At 46.0% G+C, this 23,074-nt stretch overlaps 2 protein-coding genes across 7 annotated transcripts in view; one reads left to right on the top strand and one right to left on the bottom strand.

Annotated features, from left to right (window-relative positions):
• LOC116843988 (basic-leucine zipper transcription factor A-like) overlaps window positions 1-23,074 on the top strand; it is an 89,749-nt gene that overhangs the window by 28,127 nt on the left and 38,548 nt on the right. For 2 of the 5 annotated variants that reach the window (XM_032815023.1, XM_032815021.1), the window contains exon 2: window positions 6,244-6,342. The exons of 1 other annotated variant lie outside the window; for it this stretch is intronic. In XM_032815023.1, the coding sequence (XP_032670914.1) occupies window positions 6,289-6,342 (54 nt within the window). In that variant the 5' untranslated portion in view covers window positions 6,244-6,288. Of the gene's footprint in view, window positions 1-6,243; window positions 6,343-12,255; window positions 13,586-23,074 lie in introns of those variants that run through there. 2 more of the 5 variants (XM_032815024.1, XM_032815022.1) reach the window with 2 other exon arrangements.
• LOC116843989 (prostatic spermine-binding protein-like) overlaps window positions 9,995-23,074 on the bottom strand; it is a 23,749-nt gene continuing 10,669 nt past the window's right edge. Inside the window, exon 2 of one of the 2 annotated variants that reach the window (XM_032815025.1) lies at window positions 9,995-10,824. In XM_032815025.1, coding sequence (XP_032670916.1) covers window positions 10,652-10,824 — 173 coding nt within the window. In that variant the 3' untranslated portion in view covers window positions 9,995-10,651. Of the gene's footprint in view, window positions 10,825-20,856; window positions 21,012-23,074 lie in introns of those variants that run through there. The other variant, XR_004377967.1, reaches the window with a different exon arrangement.

Here is a 23,074-nt window from a genome sequence, read left to right as displayed (position 1 = left end):
AGACACTAAAGAGAGATAGAGTGAGTCCGTGTGAGAAGGGGGGGTGAGGTGAGAAGGGTGGGTTGGACGATGTCATTTTAGATATTCGATGGAACCTGCACTGTGCGAGCACGTTGGTAATACGCGCACACAGACGGTGCAATAAAGAAGATGATGTTTGGGAAGAGTAGGAATTATACACGGTTGACGCGTGGAAGATTGGTTCTGTGCGCGACTCCTAATTCTAATTACAAAAATAGTCTCTCGGCGGAGTGCAATTCACCGCGTTACTAAATATTTGCTCTATATCACTCTTTAGCTATAGTTATAAAAATCACAGCCCAGCACACCCTCTATTGGAATCTGCCATAGTTATCTTGCTTTGGTCGCAGTCATCATTAACTAAAGTTTGTTTCCCTCTGTATCTGTGTTATGTCAGGAACTCTCTACAATTCAGAAAGGGACAAGGAGTCCCTAACCGAAGTTAACTAACCAGGGTTTGCCGAAACTTGTTACGCAAAAATCATAGCTTGTCTAAACCCATATTGAAATCGGTCGTACCAAGATTGCTTAGTCCTACTCAATCGAATTTTCTCCTCTTATCAACGGACACCTATCACAAAGATGCCAAGTATATCTTACAAAGAGACAGGAGATCTCTGATGCCAAGTTCATTAAAACTACAGATGAAACTTATGTTTAACGACCCGGAGAAATTACGACAAACCTGCGAATTCCGATTCGCAGACGCGAATTGCAATTACTCTATGGTCGTTCGAAATTTCCGCGAATCTTTCCCGCGATACGTTCGCGGTATGTGTTCGCGAGCGTGTACTCGCGCGATGTAACGTATAGAGATGGGCGATTGCAATGGAAGAAAGCACTTAACTGATTTATCCTACGCAAACAGCGCTTTGCCTCATACATCGTGAACAGGCTGAATAGCACAACGATGGGCCGTCTAATTGACTCGATGTACTTTGTTGTTCGGCAAACCAAGATTCATCAACCCCGGAGTTTTCATTCGTCCCTTACGCAGCAGCGAGCAACTACGTAGGGAAAGGCAAATATCCTCAAGTAGAGTCAACGTTAGTCTCTATCGTGAAAAGAGAAACGCAATAGGGTTTCTTCGAGATGCTCCTCTCTCACAGTATTTACTCTCGTGACTATTTACCCCGCGATGGTGACGCCGCTAATGTCATCGCGCGAAAACGACGAAGACTTCGCGCGAGTGAATTCCGCGCGTACGAACAGTACGAAGTCCGGCGGTTTTACGGAACGTTTCTTTCAGGAAAACAGATCGCAAACGCCGCGTACTCCGATAGCTACCATCGACGAGCGGACTTTCGTCCACCGTTGGCGCACCATGCGTCGGCTGGTCACGCGACATGAATTATAGTCCGGCGAGATGTATTAATGATCCTTAGTTATTCGCCCCGCGCGATTGAACCTAAAAGCCAGCGGGATGAAATTTACCGTAGGTCATGGTGGACCTCAACCGCGCGCTTCTTATTAACGATCTTGCTTTAAAGGTCCATGGGGTACGCCCCTTATACGTGTGACAAATTGCGCTCACCATGTGAGTTCGGTGTAATAGCAATAATGATCGCAGGTAACGATTGCAGAGAGAGAGAAAGAGGGAGAGAAGCAAAGAGACAGGGGAGAGAAAATCGTTTATTCGTATCCTAGGGCTCTTGAACAATGAGCGTATACAAAATCATACAGAAGTATACACACTGATATATGAAAATAACTTATCTTAAATCATTAGCGTGTTTATAATTAATTACCAGGTCATGAATTAATGTTTACCATTGATTAATGATCGGAGAATGGTTACTCTTCCGCGATAATGAACAGAGATACGCAAAGAGGCGTCCTCCGAGAGCCCCTCCGTGTCTCACACGGCGAACCTTATCTAAAATTTCGCAGTATAGGCTCCCAAATGTAAACCAACGCAACAGTGCGAATCACCGCGCGCGAGGTAAACATCTCCCAGATGTTACCGCACCTCAGTTACGTGTCACTTTCGCTTTGAACCCCTCGCATCGACATGTCGATACGTCGATTCGTTCGCCGCGTCTCGATCTCGCCTTGGGTAAGCGAGAGTTCGCGGGCGCATCCGCGCGACTGTTTATACACCGGGGCGAGATCCCCGACCGCGTGGAGAGAAGAAAGAAGGGGGAGCCGGCCCGCGGACTCTTCCTCTCCTCTCGGCTACGTGTCCGGTGCCGAAGCGTGCCAAACAATCGACCGTTCGGAAACAATTTCGCCGGTCCGATACATATCTCGGCGCGGCGTGATAAAGCCGAGTCGGTGTAGTGAGTAGGTAGGTAGGTAGGTAGGTAGGTAGGTAGGTAGGTAGGTAGGTAGATAGGTAGGTAGGTAGGTAGATAGGTAGGTAGGTAGGTGGGTAGGAAGCCGGTGGCGGGCTTTCGAGTAAGAGAGTACCCGGGGATTCCGAAAGCGCCTCACCGTACCACATCACGCCACACCACACCTCACCTCACCGTCACCCTCACCCCCGCGTCGCGCACACCCTCATCCTCACCCTCACCTCGTCACGCCGGCCCGTAACGGCAGAGACGGCGATAAAAGCGGAGCGGCGGCGGGCGAATCGCGCGCGCTCGTAAATAGAGTCGCAGGTCCATTCATGAGTTCGGCCAGCAGCAGCGGTGGTAACGGCGGCGGCAACGACAGCACCGGCAGAAGCGCGGCAGCGCGCTCGTGCGTACACGCCGGAAAAGTCTTTTTCCCGGCGTGTGTTTTACGGGAGGTCAGGGTTACAGAGGCGGAAAGAGGAACGTGGCAGGGGGGTAGGAGGTGGAGGAGAGGGTGGAGGAGGTGGGGCGAGCGTTTTACGTGCGACTACTACGGTTCTTCGTATGATTCGCTGTCTCTCTCTCTTTCTCTCTCTCTCTCTCTCTCTCTTTCTCCTCCTCCCCCTTTCTGTGTTTGTCTTTCCATGTGCACTACCGCACGTTGACCCTTTCGGATAGAAATTAATTCGGAGCGATGCGCAGACCATCGCGGACCGTTCCCGTGCGAATAACGCGGACTCAAAAGTTTATCTCGGCTGCGCTAATTGGATTGTCCATTGCTGCGATATCGCGGAGTCGTTTGGACGACGTTAGAAGCGCTCGGGAGTCTGGAGCTTTTCACGAAGGGTAATGGTTATCGTTAGACTCGCGCGAGTACCACCAAGATCCATGTGTACGTTTCCACGTCATCTCTGTTTGGGATAATTTCGAAATCTTCTGAAGCCTCACCCGCGTCGCGGGGCGCGAACATTCGCCGAGGGTTGTCCCGGTTGTCCGGCTAATATCAGCGATAAAGTATCGATGTGAAAAATGCGCGGTATCGGAAGCTAGGTATCTCGAAGTATCGTAATCTCTAGTGGCATGCGTGCCATGCTTTCGCCACGTTCCTCAACGTTCGTGTTCTCGAGACCGAGATAGATCCGAGCTTCGAAGCGACTTTATCGCTGATAAAGATAGCCTTATCACCCCCGACGCGTCGATAAGACGCGTCGTGTGGAACGACTGTCGACTTACTCCGTTCCCTTTCTTCCTTCCAGCTTTATTAGCGGCCAACGCTCATTTTAAGTCCGATTAGAGTTGTCGTGTCGAAACTAAGTATCGACGTTTCGTGTCGACATGAATACGGAAAAGTTACTAATGTACATAGTACTTATGTACAAATGTATCAAGTGTTATTCGAGTCCGTAAAGGAAACGTCGGATATCGCCGTCGTGTATCGCTACCAAGTTCAAAATGAACGCTATAAAGCGCTTCGCGCGAAACTTCGCAGTAATACTGAGATTTAAATTTGCTACTTCGCGCAAAGTACTATACAAAATATCAAGGGTATATATATATATGCAACAAACCACTCGCGAAGCAGTCGCTCTGTTACCATCGATAATTGGAAAAGATCGGTGTGGAAAAATCGGCTGCACGATACATAGATAAAACGAAATGTGGGAAAACGCGAGATATTTTGCATTTACCTTGCAGATGCAGAGATACATCTGTTATCTGTGTACACTAGTAATTTGCTATATCTATGTACGCAAATACGTTACTCCCACGTATACTTGCGCACATATCTCGGCAATCGACATCCGCTGATAACTGTATCTACAACTACGTGTAAATTCATCGCTGTTCATCGATGCACACATCGAAAACGCGTTTCTTGCGCTTAAATATCCCGCGCCGACACTTGAAGGTATCGCGGGCATTCTTATGCTCGATGAGAAGGTACTTCGCGCCGATTGATCGTATGTATTAGCCGTCTCTCTCTCTCTCTCGTTGATTGCTCTCAGTGCTCTAAGTCGGCGGCGCCGATAATAATCAGCACGAGGCGCCCGGCTCGAATGAAAGTCACGCGTATGCGCGAGCTGTCGAATTAACCGATTAGCCTACAGCACCTGTCATCATCACCGGATGTCGGTGTCACCGGCGCGCCGAACCGGCATGTGTTAACAGGTGCCTCCGATTCCGAATCGTCGAACAGCGGCACTTGATTCGAAGCACTAGATTCTTATCTTATAGGGGAGAGAAAGATTCAAGTGCGCGAAGCTTCGCGCTTGAAAATCGTCATTCGAATCCGAGCGCGGCGTGATATTTCCTCCAAAAACAATATAAATAAAGAATCTCGGACGTTTGTATTTTTACGAGTAAACAAAACCGCGACGGTATTATTTTTCAGATATATTTCTTATTCCTTCTATATTTCTTCGGGAGAATTTACCTCGCGTACCTTATATGGTTTATTTTGATGGTATATTACGTCTCTTTTCTTTTCTTTATTTATTTGTCTTTTTCTCAATCAAACGCACGAATTATTAGAAGCAGCTAATCTGATATTTTTATGCGACGCGAATATTAATATCGGGGTGCAAAATAATGCACTCTCTTCAAAGTGATGTTGATGACGACGCTCATCTCAAAGTGTCAGAGAGACGTGTCTGCAAAACAGCTTTTGGTGTCGCGGAGGCGAAAAGCGGGAACGGCGAGAGTGGCGGGAACGGCGGGAAAATTGAGCTAACCGTCCTGGCATATCTTGTTGCTGCACCACATCGCCGGTGTAATACGGTTTTCACCGGCTCTTTCTCGGAGAGTTACAGCTAGGCAAAATCGTGCCATAACTGTACACGTACAACACGTGGATTTCGCCCGGTTCGACGTTTGTATGTTGATGTAACGCATGTTGCTCAATCTTTACAGTTAATTCCGAATGAACGTTGTTACAATAATAGCTCAATCCAAATATCTATTAGCCAGCATTTAATCTTCTCAAAAAATCAAATGTCGCGTTACATATGAAATATGTTCGCCATATATATGATCTTATTTTTGGCAAAAAAACATTTCATTTTATCGAAAAATTTATAAGAGAGAAAGTGCACGATCCTAGACGTATTCTGTATAAACATATTAAAAATGGCGTCATCCCGTTGTTTTCCTATTTTCCGTGATGTTAATAGGAGACATCTCGATTTTGATCGTTGCTTATTTCAACGATTTCCACAAACGACTGTCACTGCGGAGGTTATGCATGTTTTGACGGTTTGAATGTCAAAGGCGAATTAACTAAATAAAATAACTAATGTCAATATTACGCTTTAAAGAGTGTAAAATTAATGAATAAATAATGTAACACAGTGCTCTCGAGCATTTCTCGTCGACTGAAGATCACATGATCCCAGAAGCAATAATATATACATGTAAACAGCGATTGAATGACCATAATAGCATGTGACACAAGAGTAAACTAGTAGGGAAATGTCGTACGTGATTTTTTTATTTTTCCGAATCGATCAAAGCGTAAGTGAGACGCTTTACATCATTTTATGTACGCAATTATCGTAGGGGAGACTGAGGCTAGAAGTAATAGTTTATATTCAGTCAAATTAATATCTCTAATTGTCTTATTGTGGCCAAGACAATTAGTAGAAGAAAACTAACACTTTGTCATGAGATTAGAATTTTATGTCTTTGAAGTATTATTTTATTTCTGTTTCTTTATAAAGCAGAAGCATTGTTATAATTTGCCCCTAATAAAACTAACTCTGTTTTCCCGTACTAGAATCGTCTTATCTGCAATGGCAGCGTCCTTGAACTTTGAAAGAGGTAATCATTACTTTCTGTTTTTACCGATTTAAAAGAAAAATATCGACTCTCTGTATTTTTGATACATTAACGTCTCTATCGATATAATTAATTATAAAACTTGTTTTTTTCGGATCTGATCTGGCAGAGCTTGTAGCCATACATTGGGTGCGGTTCGGTGCAGTTTCGGTGGATGCGGATGCTGTACCGGAGGATCCGGTTCGGGCCGAGCAGAGTCGGCTCGAAGGTAGGTTTATAGACTTTCTGTGTTCTTCTATTTAACCATTTATGTGTACGATCGAAAACTGGGACATAGTAATCGAAATAAAATCTTTGAATTGCAACAATTACAGAAGAGGCTCGTATTCACGCATATTTTTTTCATCAATCCTTATATCTAACCGGTATACTATATTTTTTGTTTCAAATCTGAAAGTGACCGATTCTGAGTTCTTGATATTTCAGTGAGGTAAAAGTTCAAGCTGATGAGTCTATTGGTAGTTGGTGTTTATAAGATTAGTCTTAAAATTAATGCGATTTATTTAGCTTGTAGATTTTTGCATATACACTGAGGAAAAAATGGTTAATCTCAATATAAGTTATAATTATCTTCGGCACTAGCCATATTTTAACAAAAAAACTGTACTATACATACAGTATGTACATAAAGTTATCGTAAATAAGATATGTTAGTACTCTTGGTACAATTGGTTTCATAATTGTAATTATTTCATTTCATGTATTTACATTAAAGTACTAAATATTTTTTTTCAGTGTAGAGTTTTGCATGTATATGTTTGTTTCGTCTACCGAAAAACAAACCGCTCGAAATAATAAAGGGATTGTTTATTTAAATAAGCCAGTATCTAAATTATTAATTATTTTTATCTTATATGCTATTTCTTAACATTTTTCAATTTATCCGATGCTCTCGAAAATTGTTTCAAGTTGTGTGAAAATACGCACTAGAATTGCGCTACTGCGCTACAGAATTCGCAATTACTTATTTTGCTCACGTTAAATAAAGCAATTGTCGCGATCGTCAATTTCCGAAATTTTTTACACGTAATGTGTTACGATGCAATGCAGGTCGGAACGTTAAATTGAAGCAGTATACTAATTGTTGCTATTAAAAGTTAAAATTCAGAAGAAACAAGAACTTGGTTTTTCGACAAAGAACAATCTTCCGCGAAACGGATCGTTTATCAAAACATCAGAATTGCACCACCACACACGGAATTCGCGATTACTTACTTCGCTCGCGATAAAGTTTGTGGTCGTCGCGATTGCCGCCAATTTTCTAAATCACACGTGACGGGGGTTATGATCTCATTTCGAACGAATCCACCGTTAAATTTGATACGTGTATACTTATTGTTCCCGTTGGAAGTTAGAATCTTCGCAAAACAGGAGCCTCGTTCTCTCCGACAAGATACAAACGTCCGCGAAACGGGATTTCTTCTTTTCTCTCTCTCGATGTTATCGAGATCGCCGTGATGTTCGGTTAGCGGATTTTTACAGATGATTGAAGACTCTCAGAAATATTCTCTCGCGTGTACTTTTCGTTTTAACCCTTAGACTGCGAACAGCTCGGCAGCAAAACGCTGCCGCTGTGTGCGTCGCAGAGCTAGCGCCAATCGTTCCGATGCGTCACTTATATATTATCAGAGTCAACGCACATCCGTAATATGTTACGTTACGTACTGATAATGCAATGGCCATACCTGTACGTAAAATTAAACTTAAATCAACGCACAAAGAAATCCGTAAACTTAACATGTTACGGATGTCTTGTGCGAAGGCTCTTATACTGTCAGCGTTCAACATTGAGCGCTTCCATGCGCTGTCCGCGCGCAGTCAAAATTGAGCATCAGACGTTCTTAGACGCTGTCCGCATACAGCAGACTTTTCAGGCAACGCATATGTGTGCCATAGTTTAAGGGTGGGAAAAACATAAGCAAAATGGAAAGTGTAAAATATTTGGACAATCACTAATTATTTATTTACATTGTGAATAAAGAAATAGTCAAAATCAGTTTAGTAAAACAGTAAAATGCATCTCTTACTAAACTATTGTCAATATTGAAACGACAATTTAGATGCATTTTTAAAACATTCCAAAGTATTTTTCGGAAGTGAACGAGTCTTACAATATTCTCGCGGGTACTGTAAGAGCGAAACTAGAAACAATAATTATAAGTATGTATGTTTTAACTTTTCATAACCATCTTGGATCTTCTAAAATTTTGACCTCAAATTCGGATTCAGCCTCTAAAGAAACTTCCAGAAAACGAACTTCTAAAAGTAGATGCCAAGAAAAATATATACCTGAAAGAGTTAAAATAAATGTAGGAATCATTGGCGTAAATGTGGTAGCATGTGTGCAATATCTACTATTATAAACGCATGATTGAAAAAATACACATATTCATCGTACAAATATTTTCTATTTCAATATAAAACAATGTTTAGGTTAAAAGGAAACTTACGAATTGATGTCCATTTGTAGAATTTTTCTACATCAGACTACATGAGTTTCCTCGAATATCGATTTCTAACAGTTAAATCAATTTTCTTCAAAAACTCCTTACGTTTATATCCGCGATCGCGTGAATCATGATAGGAGCAATTAACGGAGATAAAAGTTTCGTTTTTTAAACCGCTTCTTCGCGACGGGCGGTTCTCGTCTTCCACGTAGATGAGTCTGGCCGGCGGTGGTTTAAGAATTCAGGCCGGAAGTACACAGGAGTCGCAGCTTTCGAAGACGATCGTAAAACGTCCCGCCAGATCTCCGCCGTTTCCTGATCCCCACCGCAGTATCCTTCTTCACCGAGTAGCTTCACCGAGGCACTAACGAGCGCTCCTAGCCGGCGAGAAAGTCCGATGACGCCTGTGCGCGGCAAACCTCGGTGAACTGAATACTACGGACGCCTTTGTAAATCAATGCGCGGCCGCTAGGAATTATTGAAAATATATAATCGCGCTCTGGCAGGATAAATATATCCTATGACTATATGTCAATACGCACAATTGTCCCCTTCCGCAGTCCGGAACCTACAACTTGCAACCTGCAACACGGGTCAGGCGATACGACGTGAATAACGTCAATGATTTTGACACGAAAAATACCGTCACCGCGAGAATTGAACAGGCACCGATACGAGAAGCTACAAAGATATTCGTTTGTTCCCATATTCCACTTTTATTCATGTAAACAGTATGCAACACGACCTAACTTTGGTGGGGGTCGTGGAGGAGTAAACGTGTTGAAAAAAAGAGGCTTCGATGGAGCTCGTGTAAAATATTGAAACGAAGTAGCAACGCGTCGACGTTGCGGTAGGGAAAGGCACAAAAACACCCGACGCGGACGGAAGTGCACCGTCTCTCGTGCCAAATTCTAAATTCCCTTCCACCTCGCGGCCGTTCTCGCGACATCGTCGTGCATGCGCGCCCCGCGTTCGAATAAGGCGTGCTCGCCTCGTCCAGAGAGCAAGGACATTCATTGGCCACAATTCATCCGTCATGCCGTGCCCAGCCAATCGTAAAGTCGGCCGACGTTTTCCTCCGTGTCAAAGTCGTCGCCGTCGCCGTCGTCGTCGTCCTCACCGTCGTCGTTGTCGTCGTCATCGTCGTCGTTGTTGTTGTCGTCGTTTGATTGACGCGCGCCTTGTATCGCTCACGTCCACGCAGTCACCTATCGCATGCATAGATATCGCCTTTTGCACGATACAACATACACGCTGTACGCGTCGCGACTTGTCCGATTTGAAGCGACGACGACGACGGCGGTGGCGGCGGCAGCGGCGAAGGCGGCGGCGACGGTAACGCGTGGATGTTTCCGCGCTCGGCAACGTCCGCGCATTCTCGCGCTGCGTCGCGCCGGCCAGTTAAAAGTCGCCTCCACGCCGCCCGTACGACTTCGCCGCTCTCGCTCCGTGGCGTCAGCCACGGTCAACAACAACCGGACGCGCCGCGCCAGCCGACGGCGGAATCGTCGACAGGGAATCCCAACGCGCCCGCGCGCGCATCATCCTGGCTGTTTTTAAGCGGATTTTATCATGATAACGTGCTCATGTACATTTATATGTACATTTATATGTCGTATTTTGCAATAAAAAGATTACTGTTCCTGCTGCTGCTGTTGTTATTGCCCGTCGCGCATCCTTGTTGTAGGTTGTAGGCCCCTCTTCCCCTTCTTGATGGACAGTTGAGCAACTTTGTCGAACCTTAGAAGTTAGACGATTTAGGATTCGGACGGAAAACGATATTTTATTGAACTTATTTTACATCGATACCAAGAAATTCCACATGAACGATCATGTGACTCGCGAGTGCTATCTCAAAGGCTCGACGGAATCATGCTATTGCGAAATTCAGTAATCCGTTGTACTGAAAGAATCTCGTAGAATTTGAAGAGAAGCGAAAAATGGAAGAAAAGAGATAAATATGTGTAATCTATGTGTATCCACGTTTGCGCGCGCAGGAGAAATTTTCCGCGTGGCTTAATAATAACTTAAAGAAGCGCTGCGTACACGCGCGCGTAGACGTATCGCGGGCTACGCCGAAAATATACAGCGGCGTCCCTCGACCCCGCCGACATTTCCATCGTCGTCATCGTCGTCGTCGCCGCCGCCGCCGCCACCGCCGCCGTCGTTGTCGTCGTCGTCGTCGTCTCCGTCTCCGTCGTTGTCACCGCCGCCGCCGTCGCTGACGTCGCCATCACCATCGCCTGCGAAGAGAAACCGAGCTCAGCATTACGCGCAGCCCGGAGTCCCATCGTCGGCGTACGTGTGGCACGCTCCTCTCGGTCTCTCGCGAGACCTCGAGCCGCGCGCTCTGCCTCGCGGCCGCATACGGAATGACGCGCAAAATTCGCGGAATTGGCCGACGCGGGGAGGTCAGCCGAGCGTCGAACGACGGCGCACGTCCCTCGGCGTCCTTTCGCCGTCGCGGCGTCCCGATGACGCGCCCCTTTTACCCGATAGGGAATAAAAATGTTCGCGGTGAATTTTCTTAGGCTGCGCGCCGTATGCAGCATGGCTGCTCGCGCGCTGTCTGCCCGCACCCGCCGCCCTGCCGCCGCCGTGGCATCGCTGCTGCGCCATCGCTGCTGCCTGGCTGGCTCGGCTACGCGAGCGAGCGAGCGATCGGAGCGAGACCTCTCTCGGCGCTCTTACGCTGCGCGCCGTATACAGCCAGCCAGTCAGTGGCGAGTTTCGAACCTAGTGGCGTTAGGCCGACTCCCTCGTGCTCGGGGGCCCCCGAGTACGAGAGACCGGAGGCTCCCCGGTGAAGGCTGCCGCGCGCTCTCGACGCGCGCCGAGCCTCCGTGACTCTCCTACGTCTTGCCTTTAAGGCTGCATGAAAATTTACTCACGGACGCGCTCGCGTACTTCGCTCCGCGCGAGTTCCCTTTTTCCGTTCTCTCTCCTCTCTGTCTCTCTCTCACACACACACACACACACACACACGCGCGCGCGCACACACACACATACTCTCTCTTTCTCTCTCGCTCTCTCGCTCGCTTCTCATTCTCTCTGTTCCTTCCAACGCAACACGCGAGCACGTTGATTTTTAGCGAAATGAATATTTTAAAACTCACAATAGCTAATAAAGTGGGTTTTCTGCTTTAAGGCGAATTAACGTGGCTCTCGTGCCGGTCCCTTTGCCGAGAGTAAGCCAATATTACTTTCTACACGACGTCACAGACGGTTGTTATCGACGAGTAACGTTGCGAAAGGAATTTGGAATGTATATTCCTCGAGGAGAGGCTCAATCGAGTGAACGGTCTCTATTCGATCAATCTTTTTCGTTTTGTGATTTTGGGGTGAAAACGCGCGATACAGAGAGAAACAGCGGACGCCTGGAAACGTTTCCGTCGGCCGCGCGCGGCTGCTCTTCGTAAGCGAGCGCGCGCGCGATTACCTTGCTCGCCGCAAGGTCCTGGCGTCGCGCGGTGGCGCGATTGACCGTGCTATCTCGGTCGTCTCGTAAGATATTAAGCAGCGCCGCGACGAGAGCTCGGGATCGGTGCGATCTGCGCGCGGACAGCGCAGTCATTTTGAGTTTCCGCCGTGTCGCTGAAATATTTCAGCGGCAGTCACCGATCCGTTCTCCGATAACTTTCATCGACCGGCCGCGCTATCACGGACTTTCTCGCGCAGAGCGATTTTTCTCGATCGAGAGGCGCGAACGTTCCTGTGAGAGAGGAGGAGGAGGAGGATATAGTCACTTGACGTGAGTTTTCGCGAGGGAATCCGTTTCTTTTCTCGCGCCGATCCGACGTTCCCCTCCCTCCCCTTTTTTTGCCCTCCCCTCTCTCGCGCGTTAATAAACACCACTAATCATTTGACATAAAGGCATTGTTTATATCTGAAAAGCCGCACACTTCGACAATGGATTTCCTTTCGTGAACGGTCAGAATAGTGACGCACACAGTTCTACAGTATTAAATCCGATATTAATTATGTAATTAATTTACGCGCCGTGAATGAAACGTACTCTTCCGTTTACACGAGATCCATCGACGCATTCGGACGTTAACAATACGGTATTATGCGCTCGATGAATGATCAATGATTTTTTTTTGTTCTCAAAATGTCAGGTCGAGAGTAAAAGCACAAACATATGCTGTCGTCAATTGTAACGATCGTCAATCTCGTATTCTCTTTCGATGAATGAGCGGTCGCACAAGTTTTGCAAATAACGCAAGATCTAATCGTATCTCCGGGTGAACATTTTTTCAAATAAATCGCGCATCGAGCTTGGATTGTGCCAACGAAATCCAACGAGTGAGCCGTATAAGACGTACAGGGCGCACCGACGCGTCGCTACGGCACTGGCGATCGTGTCGGAGTGCAGGTGGGCCGAGCGCGTACGAAAACAGCCGAGCGCACGTTCGGGGGAAAACGGAGCGGCGGTACTCGGCGAGGACTGTTGTCAGAGTATTCAGTAATGCTTTGCATGGCCAGCTAGCTACTAGCGTGTGCGTCGATGACAATCACGTCATCCGCTCGGAGTGCTCGTGCGATGTTACTCGGGGAGCTAACCGGGCTACATACCGGCGGCCGATACTTACGTGGCGCAGTGCATTTTTCGTGAGACTGTGAGGAGAAAAAGAACGAGAAAACAGCGCTAAAGGACACGTTTCGGGGAGGACGGACAGTGAGTGAGAAAGACTGTGAGAGAGCGCGCGGAAGGCAGGAAAGACGAAAGGCACATTCGGCGAACAGAACTTACTGATTGTGCCGTCGCCGAAGTAACGTGGTGCTCCGGTTTCACGTATCCGCGCAGTTGGTTTCTTTTAATTTTTCTTTCTTTTAATTTTTCGACCCCGTCGCTTCGCTCTCACGTACCGCGACAGTCACGCGGAGGGCGAACAGAGAAACGGACCGTCGCGCGGCAGCACCGTGTGCGGCAGTGCAGCAGCAGCGTACCAAGATGCTGTCATCAGTGTCAGCGAAATAATAATGTGGTGCGACGTCAGTCAGGTGAGTTTCGCGCGCGGTACCGCGCGCACCGTCTCTCTCTCTCTGCCCACCTCTCTGTCTCTCTCTTTCTCTGTTTCTCTCTCTCTCTCTCTCTCTCTCTCTCTCTCTCTGTGTGTGTGTGTGTTACTCTCGCACACTCACCCGCGGCCACCGTCCTTTTTTCTCACAACCCCCTACCCCTCCTTGCGCGCGTCCGCGCTCCCCCGGTGTGCGTTCCCTTCCTTCGGCGTGTACGACACGCGTGCCGCATTTCCGCGTTTCGTGCCGGCCGAGGAGAGCGGTTACGTGAGCGTGCGCCGCTCGGCTCGCGTCGAGGATCGCGAGAGAGCGACTTCGCTCGCGCGGCCGACGACTCGAGGCGACTCGAGTGTTTTGCCGTTGGGACTTTAGTCTCTCGATAACGACGCCGGCGTTGCGCGACACGTATGTACGTACGTTACGGCTTACGTGCGGGCATTTACGATACACGCGAGCTTAGTTTCGATGCCGAAAAACCCACGACGTCACGCTCCCTCGATTATCGTATTGCCGTCGGTGACGGCCAATGTTCAGGCATCTTCTTTTATGCGTATAGCAACCGCGCCCGGCTACGATTCCTTACCAGTCGCTTCTTCTCTTTCGGTCTTAAGCCAAAAAAGAAGAAGCGAGACTCTCGCCGCCTTCTCCACGGCGCATCGCGCTTACATCGTTCTCGAAAATCGATCGACGTTACCGCACTTGTTCGTTTGCCCGCTTATACTTGAGACTCTTCGAGCGAGGAAATTTTTTCCGTGAAAATTTTTCTCAGCGAATGCGAGCCGCGACCACGCGTAGGACGACCAAGTGTCAGATTTGACGCGTGGTAACCTCGTGTTCGGTAGTTTGAATTCGAAGCGATCCCGCGTTTCCTTGGACCTGTGCGGGGAGGGTGGCATGTGGGAGGTAGGAGGGCGGCTGCGGTCGCGCGGGGGAAAGAGGATGACGAGGCGAAGCTCGAGGGGAACGACGAGGTGGCTTGCGTACTGTGTGGGCTGTGGAGTCAGCGGGGAGCGCGGGAGAGAGGAGAAACGAGCGACAGCGGCAGCGCTTGACGGCGCGGTGGGGAATGGGTTTGAGAGGGAGCACAGGGGAGAGACGGGCGAGAGAAATGGTTGGGGGAGGGGGGCGACGGGAAGAGCGGGGAACGGCGCGGCAGGAGGGGGAGATCGCCCGAGGCTGCTGGCTGCCTCTTCTTCGCTTGGCCAGCGCCGCGAGGAAACCTAGCGTCGGCTCAGAGATGCTAGGTGGGGGTACGGTTATAACCAACCATCAAGGGGCAGCGTCGTCATGGTTACCACGACGACAACAACCCGATCTAGTCTAGAGGGGTGTTTTTAAAGACATATTCGCTTTTGCCGCGTCTCTCGCTCGCTCGTTCTCTCTCGACGTTCTCCACTAACTCTCTCCTCTCTTTTTCTCTCTCTCTCTCTCTCTCTGTCTCTCTTTTCTCTCTTTCTCTCTTCTCTCTCTGTTTCTCCGTCTCTATCACGCTCTATCTTTCTCTTTCGCTCTCGTCCTTTTTTCTCTTTTCCCTTCCACTTCCTAGCGATTGTTTTTCGTCACGAGGTCTTTGAGCGGCGTGAAATGTTTTGCGACAAAATCGAAAAAGGGGAACGTGATATCATCGAGAATTGTAATCCACCGAAAGAAGGCGCTGGAGTCGTAATTTTGCGCCATCGTCATGTAAATTGTTTCTCAATATATTTCTCCCAGTAAGGAAATAGTACCGTCGTTATTTGTTCTTGATCTCTTCTATTCTGAAAAACAATCGCTAGCGATTCTGTACAAAGTATCTACATTATTCGAACATTATAAGCGCTAACCAATCATACGGGTTATCTGAATTTGAATACGACACTCGTTGTGTGTCATACTGAATTGCAAGCCTATGTTCACCGTTGTCAGATCGATAAAATTTTAAAAGAAATCTCAAAAAAGAATAGATTAAGAATGGGTAATAAAGTGAAAGCGTCGGTTAAATTAAGATGTGGAAATATGAAAGAGATGAATAAATATTGGATAGGAAAAGTGGACAGGATATGTTTATTCTGTAAAAAAGGTCAGGATTGTAGTTGATTATATGTGGATCATGTGTGGATACGTATCAGACTATAAAAGGATAGTCTGAAGAGTTAGGAAGTGATAGTAAAAAAAATGGAAAAGAATATGGGATGATGAGTTAAATGAGGTAAAAGGTAATATTTTGAGGGAGCTTTGGACAGAATGAGATAAAAGATTGAGAAAAATTAAAGAGGAAAAAGGAAAACAGGAATAAGGATGAAAATGTATAAAATGTTAAAGGGTAGATTAAGATGATATATAAAGCAGTCGAGAAGTAGCAATATAATGTGATAGTAGATAGGTAAGTTAGAATAAGATAAAGTAGATTAATATAATGACTATGATAAATAGGTAATAGTAGCAAGTTAAAGAATGGAAATTGTGAAATATACAGATTATAATTGCTGTGATTTTATTGAAACGATAAATATCAAAAGAAATTTCAAAATTTAAATCGCAATTTAAAATTTAGATTTAGACGATTCTCATGAAGAAAAGATACGAATCCAAAAGAAGTAGAGTTTCCAAAAGCGTCTGGAAAATCATTAAACAATTCAATGAGGAACTAGACTAGTTGTTCGACGATGTACATAATTGATTAATATATTTAAATCTGCCATACATTGTATAAGATAAAATGTAGATTAAAAATAATAATAATCAAGTAATATTAAATTTTCTACTCATCATGCGTGAATTAAAATTTGAAATTTAACTAGTCTTTAGACGCGCGACAAAAAAATGACTATTCTGTGCCATCGTCACACTTTGAATGTCTTTGATTGTCTGTGACTTTGACTGTCATCATCGTTTTGCTAACACAATCACCTCTAAGTTTTTTTGTGTGAAATTCCATCGTAATGCACGTAAAAGCATGCCTTTGCACATTTCACTTATGATGATTATTCCGGATAAAGCGTTTAAAGCAAAACGAAAGCGAATTGTGTAAACAGTATTTCAACTATCATGCCGGTCAAACGTTGAATACAATAAGACTATATACACTAGACCATCCAAGATTAATGATTCGAAACGAAACGCATAAGCAATTCGCAAGATCCTGGAAAAATTGTTCACTCGCACATTGTAAACACTAATTTTACATGACTGCGAGAAATAGATGGATCAAGAGGAATTAATAGGAAATTTCTAAAAATCCGATAATCCCCAGAGTATCGGCAATCTTTCCACACATTGTCGTGCAAGAGCGATTATTCGAAACAAATATTATATATCAATATATCTTTTTTCAATATTTGTACTTATATCCTCACCGATTCAAAGACGTGCGACGATCCAACTTAAACAAGACTGAACTAAGAACAGAGAAAGCATCGACTATACGTGACTGTGTTGTCGTCGTGCAAAAGAAAGCAATTCTAATTTCGTCGCGATTCTAATTTTACGCGTAACAGGCATAAAATTGGCATACGAGCGCGGATGCGTCTACCAAAATTCGGGTGACGATAAATCAGCGTGCAGCGTCTAGGGGATGCAAGTGGGTGGTACGGGGAGAAGGAGGAGGAAGAGGGAGAGGAAGGGAGGGTTTTTCGGCGCTTCCGACGGGGCCGGTGCGCCATCGGTGGCCCGATGACCGACAAAACCAGCAGTTTTTCCACGTGGTTTCGCGTCGTACGCGACAAAAGGTTTTGTCGGTGTGCGCGCGTCGCCGGCGCATCGTTGAACTTGAACAATTCGCGCTCTTTGACCCTTAGTCCTGCACCGAAAATCGGTGTAAATTTGAGAAAAATAAGCGAACCGTCGGTTGAAAGTCGAATAGGCGTTATTATTACAAGGGAAGAATAAAATAAAAATTTGGAAACATCAAATTTATAAAAAAAGTAAGAAATTCCATCTGATTAAATACTGTTTCCCGTTTCATCAGCTTTTATTGTTCCTATAATTATAATTTCGTCATGTTCATAACATAATCTACAAATGCAGTTACACGTGCTCAAGCGAAACTTTCTTCAACGTGATTCCACTCTAACCACAGTTTAATTCATTCTTTGTATTCCCTCTGTGTATCGCCGGCTATAATCTAAGCAAACAGTAGGTTTAGTTAAACGTGGTTAGCGCGTGAACCGATGTGGATAAAGCTACTCCAAATGTCGCATCTTTTTTCGCATTTACGAGAGACACACGTTAACGAGTACTTTGTACTCCAACGCGTCCATCCCGCGGATTACAGCGGTTTGCATTCTCATCAGAAAAGTCTGCCTTGACATTTTATAATGACGAGTTATAATAAACTGGTTCTAACGATGCCATTCATGTCACAACTATCAACCTACGTTAGTACGGTTCAGATTAACGATTCTCAAAAGAGGAAAAATCATGTTTTGCGTAGGTATTTTGCATGTTCGGGAGTTGTACATCTTTTTATTTCATGAAATAGCTAAAGATACACGGTATTTTGTAGCATTTTCCATAAAACAATTTCATTTGACATATTCGTATTTACCGTATCTATTTGCATAGATTTTTAGATTTTTTATTAAAGACAGTTCTCGCGTAAAAACTCTACATGCGAATTTTGCCAGGTTAAACGGTGCACGCGAAAGCATCTGCTACACATATCTCTCCTTCTCTTTCTGCCTCTCTCTCTCTCTCTCTCGTATTCACACATACATATATATATTCGACGCTATATGACTAGCTAGCGCACCTAGCTCTTACGCGTTCTCCAAATTCTATCAACGCAAATAAACTCTAGGCTATTGATCTGGAAAAAATCGCGGGAGGACATCGCACAAAGTACGCATACCGAGTGTTGAGCTTTGTTAACAACAAATTGTGCCGAGAGCAGCGGGCATCGATTTACCGCAGAGCGCAGTCTGTATGACATAACTCCTCCGCGAAATCTATTTCTGCTCGCAATGTATTTCCGTATTATCGACGTAAGCGGCGTGGCGATACTGGAGCGCATGTTTGATTTGACGCCGACAGGTAAACCGCTGACCAAAAACGTTGTTGTATGCTAATTTCCTAATAGCTCTGCTCGCGTTTGAGAATGGATCTCACTTCTCCAATCGCTTCAAATCAACCACACGTTTACTCCTAAGGAGACAGAGGAGACATTTCGTTCGAGATAAGCTAAATTATATATATGTGTGTGAGAGTCTTCTTCTAATTTTATCCACAATACAATTTACACATTTAAAAACTCGCACACGAAATATGCGAAATAATGGATAAATCAAACAGTATTTGTCCTCTCGATTGAGAGTCCACCTACGCGTATATTCGCGCTCGAGAAATTATATTTAAAAATTGTATCTCTCTTATTCTCCCTCTTTCTCTCTTGCGTACACGAGACGGACGCGCGACACACTCCTCGATGGATTATTTCGACCGATCGAACGTGCGCACGTTACTTCGATGCATGTCGCAATGACCCGTCGGCGCGACGCGACGCGACGCGGCACGGCGCGCCGCGAGTCGGCACAAAGTGAGTCCAAGTTTCCCCTACCTCCCACCCTCCCTTCCGCACACCTCCGCCTCCTTTGCCCCTCCGGCCCTCATCCACCATCACGGGCCATTAACGAGAGAGTTATCGACGCGCGATCTGTCAATAGGCTTCTCCCATTCATAAATTCGCCGGGCCGGCGTGCGGTGGCCGCATAGTTTTGCCGCAGAAACCACGTGGCGGCGGCAACCACGAGACGGCAGACGGACGGACGGACGGACACCTCCGCCGTTACGCTACGCGACGGGACTCCGTTCTACCGCGTGATTTACGAGCCGGCGTCCCCGTTTTAAATGCATGGGGAGCGCTCGAGCGTTCGTTCCCGCGCGCGCCTGTGTAATCGCTACCTAGCCGAATCTCTTTCTCTCGGCGAGTCTGATCGAGCACTTGCCGCTACTACTGCACGGTAAATGATACATCGATATCTCTTTTGAAGCTGTCGCAAAACGCTCGGACACCGAGAGCGTTCGCTTCAACCTCAGCAGCTCCTACTGCTAAGAAAATTATGTTCTCTTATGTCAGCTTATGATAGTCTTGATAAAATTACGGCGTTTTTATTGATTATTCCGAAATTAATAGACTTCGAGAAAGGATTCTTTCTTTGGTTTCTTCCATTTCTTCGATATGCAACTGTTGCCCATATGTAGGTGTGTGTGTATATGTTGTGTCTTCTTCGAGATATAAGCAATCTACAAATTTCTGCGACATCGATACTTTTCCGTTGATATCATGTCCTTGCAACCCGGTTAGGCAACACGATATCGCCGTCGACGTTGCGATTTAGCTGGCGAGACCTCTCTTCTGACGTAGCCGCTCGTTGTATTTAACTTTTGCTCTCGTCTCCTTGTGTGTGTATCTCGTCGCGTGTGTGTATCGTCACCGAGTAGAGGTTATCGTCGACTAGTTTCCAGCTTATAACGCATAGAAATAATTTACCATAATAACGCATTACATTCGCGAATTTAGAGAATACACTTGTTCCAATACAGTGTTCGCATATTCATGAATGTATATTTCCATTTCGTTTGCCCCAAAAAAAGCGTAGCAGAAAGTTTTGAAAATACATTGTGTGTATGTTGTGTCTTTATAACGGAAGAAGAATCAACAGCCAAACTCGAGTCGCGCTTGTCGTAACATGCCGGCTGATAATAAAATTCGAGATAGACACGTGGTCTGCCGTAAAAACGTCTGGCCACCGTCGGTGCGGCGTATCGGCCGCGAAATCGATGAATCACGAATTACGAATATTGTAACGCGTCCGCCGTCTGTCTCCATTCTTCTCTCAATCCCACTTTCCGTGTCAGCCCCCTCCGTCACGGAGACATCGTGTGGCACGTGGTGCATCGTACGCGCCTCGCATCGCCTCGATTCCACGTTGTCGCGCATCGCTTTGTTTACACGAGTTACGCGTGTGACTTGCGGCAATTGAAAAGTTCGTCCGTTATAATTGATAAGTTGATCGACCATGTCACATTCAATGTTCATTGAAAAACAGCATTGTAGGAATCCATTATGCCGCTTTATTTGTCACATATCACTCATTATATATCGCACTTCTTTTTTCCGTTTCAGAAGAAATATCTTTCTTCATTCTCCATCTCTTTTCGCACTTGTGTAAATGTTGTCCCTTTGCTAGAAGAATCTTTTATAATCATTAATTTATATTTTCCGGCATTTCTCTTATTTTGTTTAATGCTCTTTGACTAATACATTTTGAGAATGCCAATATAGATTTTAAGGGTTGGTCTAGGCTAATTAAACTCTATAGATGTAAAGACACAATGGAACCCAGTTTGACAGTAATGAGGTCCGCTTCTACCATTCTCGAAAGCCTCGTTCGAGAAACGCGCTTAAGTTCTCTATCTCTCCAGCATTAATCTGCAACGATAAAACGCACAGAAACAAAGGGTACGTTCAGTTAGAAAGTAGAAACGCGCGGGATACGCCATAATTAGTTCTTTTCTAATATTTCCACTATTTCACTGGTGCTTTATAAGCGGCGTGTAATAAAGTAATTGTGTTCATGAGCGCAGTGAGGAGGTGTACTTGAAGTTGTAATATGACATTCCGTATGTTATATTAGTAACAGTCGTAAAATTTGATATAACATATAAAAAAAAAATTGTATATCTGTGAGTGCGTTGCACACAATGCGACCACTCATGAGTTAAATGGAGGAATAGCGGATTGTGTCCGGCTTCGTCTCATCCGAGCTTCTCTCGCGCGTCTTCGTTTGCGGGAATCTTCCGTAAAAGTAACCGTTAGAACGATACCTCACGAGCTCATAAAGAAATGCATAACACATACGCATACAAACTCATCCGCGTGAACGGTTTCTTGCTGACTTTTTGCGGTAAAACATATTACGTTTTACGAGCGTGAAGCTTGACGTATCATTTTCTTGAACGTTTCATTAATAGTGATTTTTATTATGTCGATTATGACATAATGATTACCGTAATTCGACACGCGAAGGCAGTCGCATCTCTAAAGACACATTAAAAAACAAAGTCAATAATAGAGAATAATGGATAAAGTAACGATTAAATCAATATGATAAGGTAAATAAGATAAATCTTCATCCGCTAAGATCCAACTAAGTATATACGTCCAACATACACAGCGATGGAAAAACATAATTCTCTGCAAATACCATTTGCCGTGTGTGAAATTGAAAGAATAATATTTGGAACGCCATGAGATGAAATGTTATACTCTTACCTCTAAAGTTTAGTGACCTGCCGTTTGTATAACGAACGTAGTGTTGGTATACTCGCTACCGCGTTGCTCGCGCAAAGGTTAAGGTTGGTGCTCGCAGCGCCCTAAATTCGCGGGCCGTGTTTGAGTCACGCGGCACACCTCGCGAACCCTCGGCGTCCGGAGAAGCGTCGCGTTCTAATCGAGTCGCGCGCCGCGCGAAACTCTCGTCCTCTCTTGCGGTAGGTTAAGGTTAAGCGCGAAAGGAGAAGAACGGAGAGAGAGATAGAGAAAGACCGAGCGGTAGAGAGAGAGAGAGAGATATATAGTAAGAGAGATGTGAACGGAGAGTTTCGCGGCCCCGTTCTCTATCCCCTCCATTAACGAGACCGCACGGGCCTTTTGTGCGGGCGAATTTCACGCCCACCGCCGGTTAATGGCTACCAGGAATCAGCCGACGGCGGCAGAGGTACCTTCGCGACACAATGGCACCTGCTGCTCCCGGGTACACTCGTGGTGGGACACACCGCAAATTCACTGGTCAAGCAGCAGGTGCTGACCACGTTCGAGACTTTAGTCCGTTGTCAACGACATTATCGCGAAAAAAGATTAAGCCCCTCTTTGATCTATAGTGATTACCGATCATTTATTTCTTATAGGTCCCAAAAAGGTATTTGACGTAGTGTTTTATAATGCGGTTTTATACTAAGCGGAATCTAGTTGACGATACTTCGTTCCATACGGGACTGGTCCTGTGGAGTGAAACGAATCTCGCGGATACGACCCTTTGCTTCCATAGAGCGGTTTAATGCAACCTCTCGGTCCCCCTCCATCCTCGTTTGGAGAGTCGCGTGCCTCTCCGGAACGAGCCCGCCTTAACACGCGGGACACACGCGGCCGGTGGCGGCGGCGGCGTCAGCGGCGGCGGCTTACCCACCGACGCGACGACGGAGGAAGCAACAGTTGACGATATCGACGTGAATGAGGACGGTTTATGTACTTTCTACGGCGCGCGCCGTAGGAAGGACTCGAGCGTATGCGTGAGAGGTTCTCGCGTTACGCGCGTCACGAGAGCGACGTATACATGTACGTATGTACCATAAAGTGCGGTATAAACACACACGAGCGGGAGGACCGAGAGGGAGTTTGCAGAGTGCGAGGGGGTACGATAGGGGGATGGAAAGAGAAAGAGAGCGAGGGAACGAGAGAGAGAGAGAGAGAGAGAGAGAGAGAGAGAGAGAGAG

This window comes from Odontomachus brunneus, unplaced genomic scaffold (assembly GCF_010583005.1).
Source record: "Odontomachus brunneus isolate Ranch 3 - 2012 unplaced genomic scaffold, Obru_v1 Obru_scaffold_037, whole genome shotgun sequence".
Taxonomy (NCBI): domain Eukaryota; kingdom Metazoa; phylum Arthropoda; class Insecta; order Hymenoptera; family Formicidae; genus Odontomachus; species Odontomachus brunneus.
The sequence above is the reverse complement of the archived record's forward strand: the minus strand, read 5'-3'. Positions and strand labels throughout refer to the sequence as shown.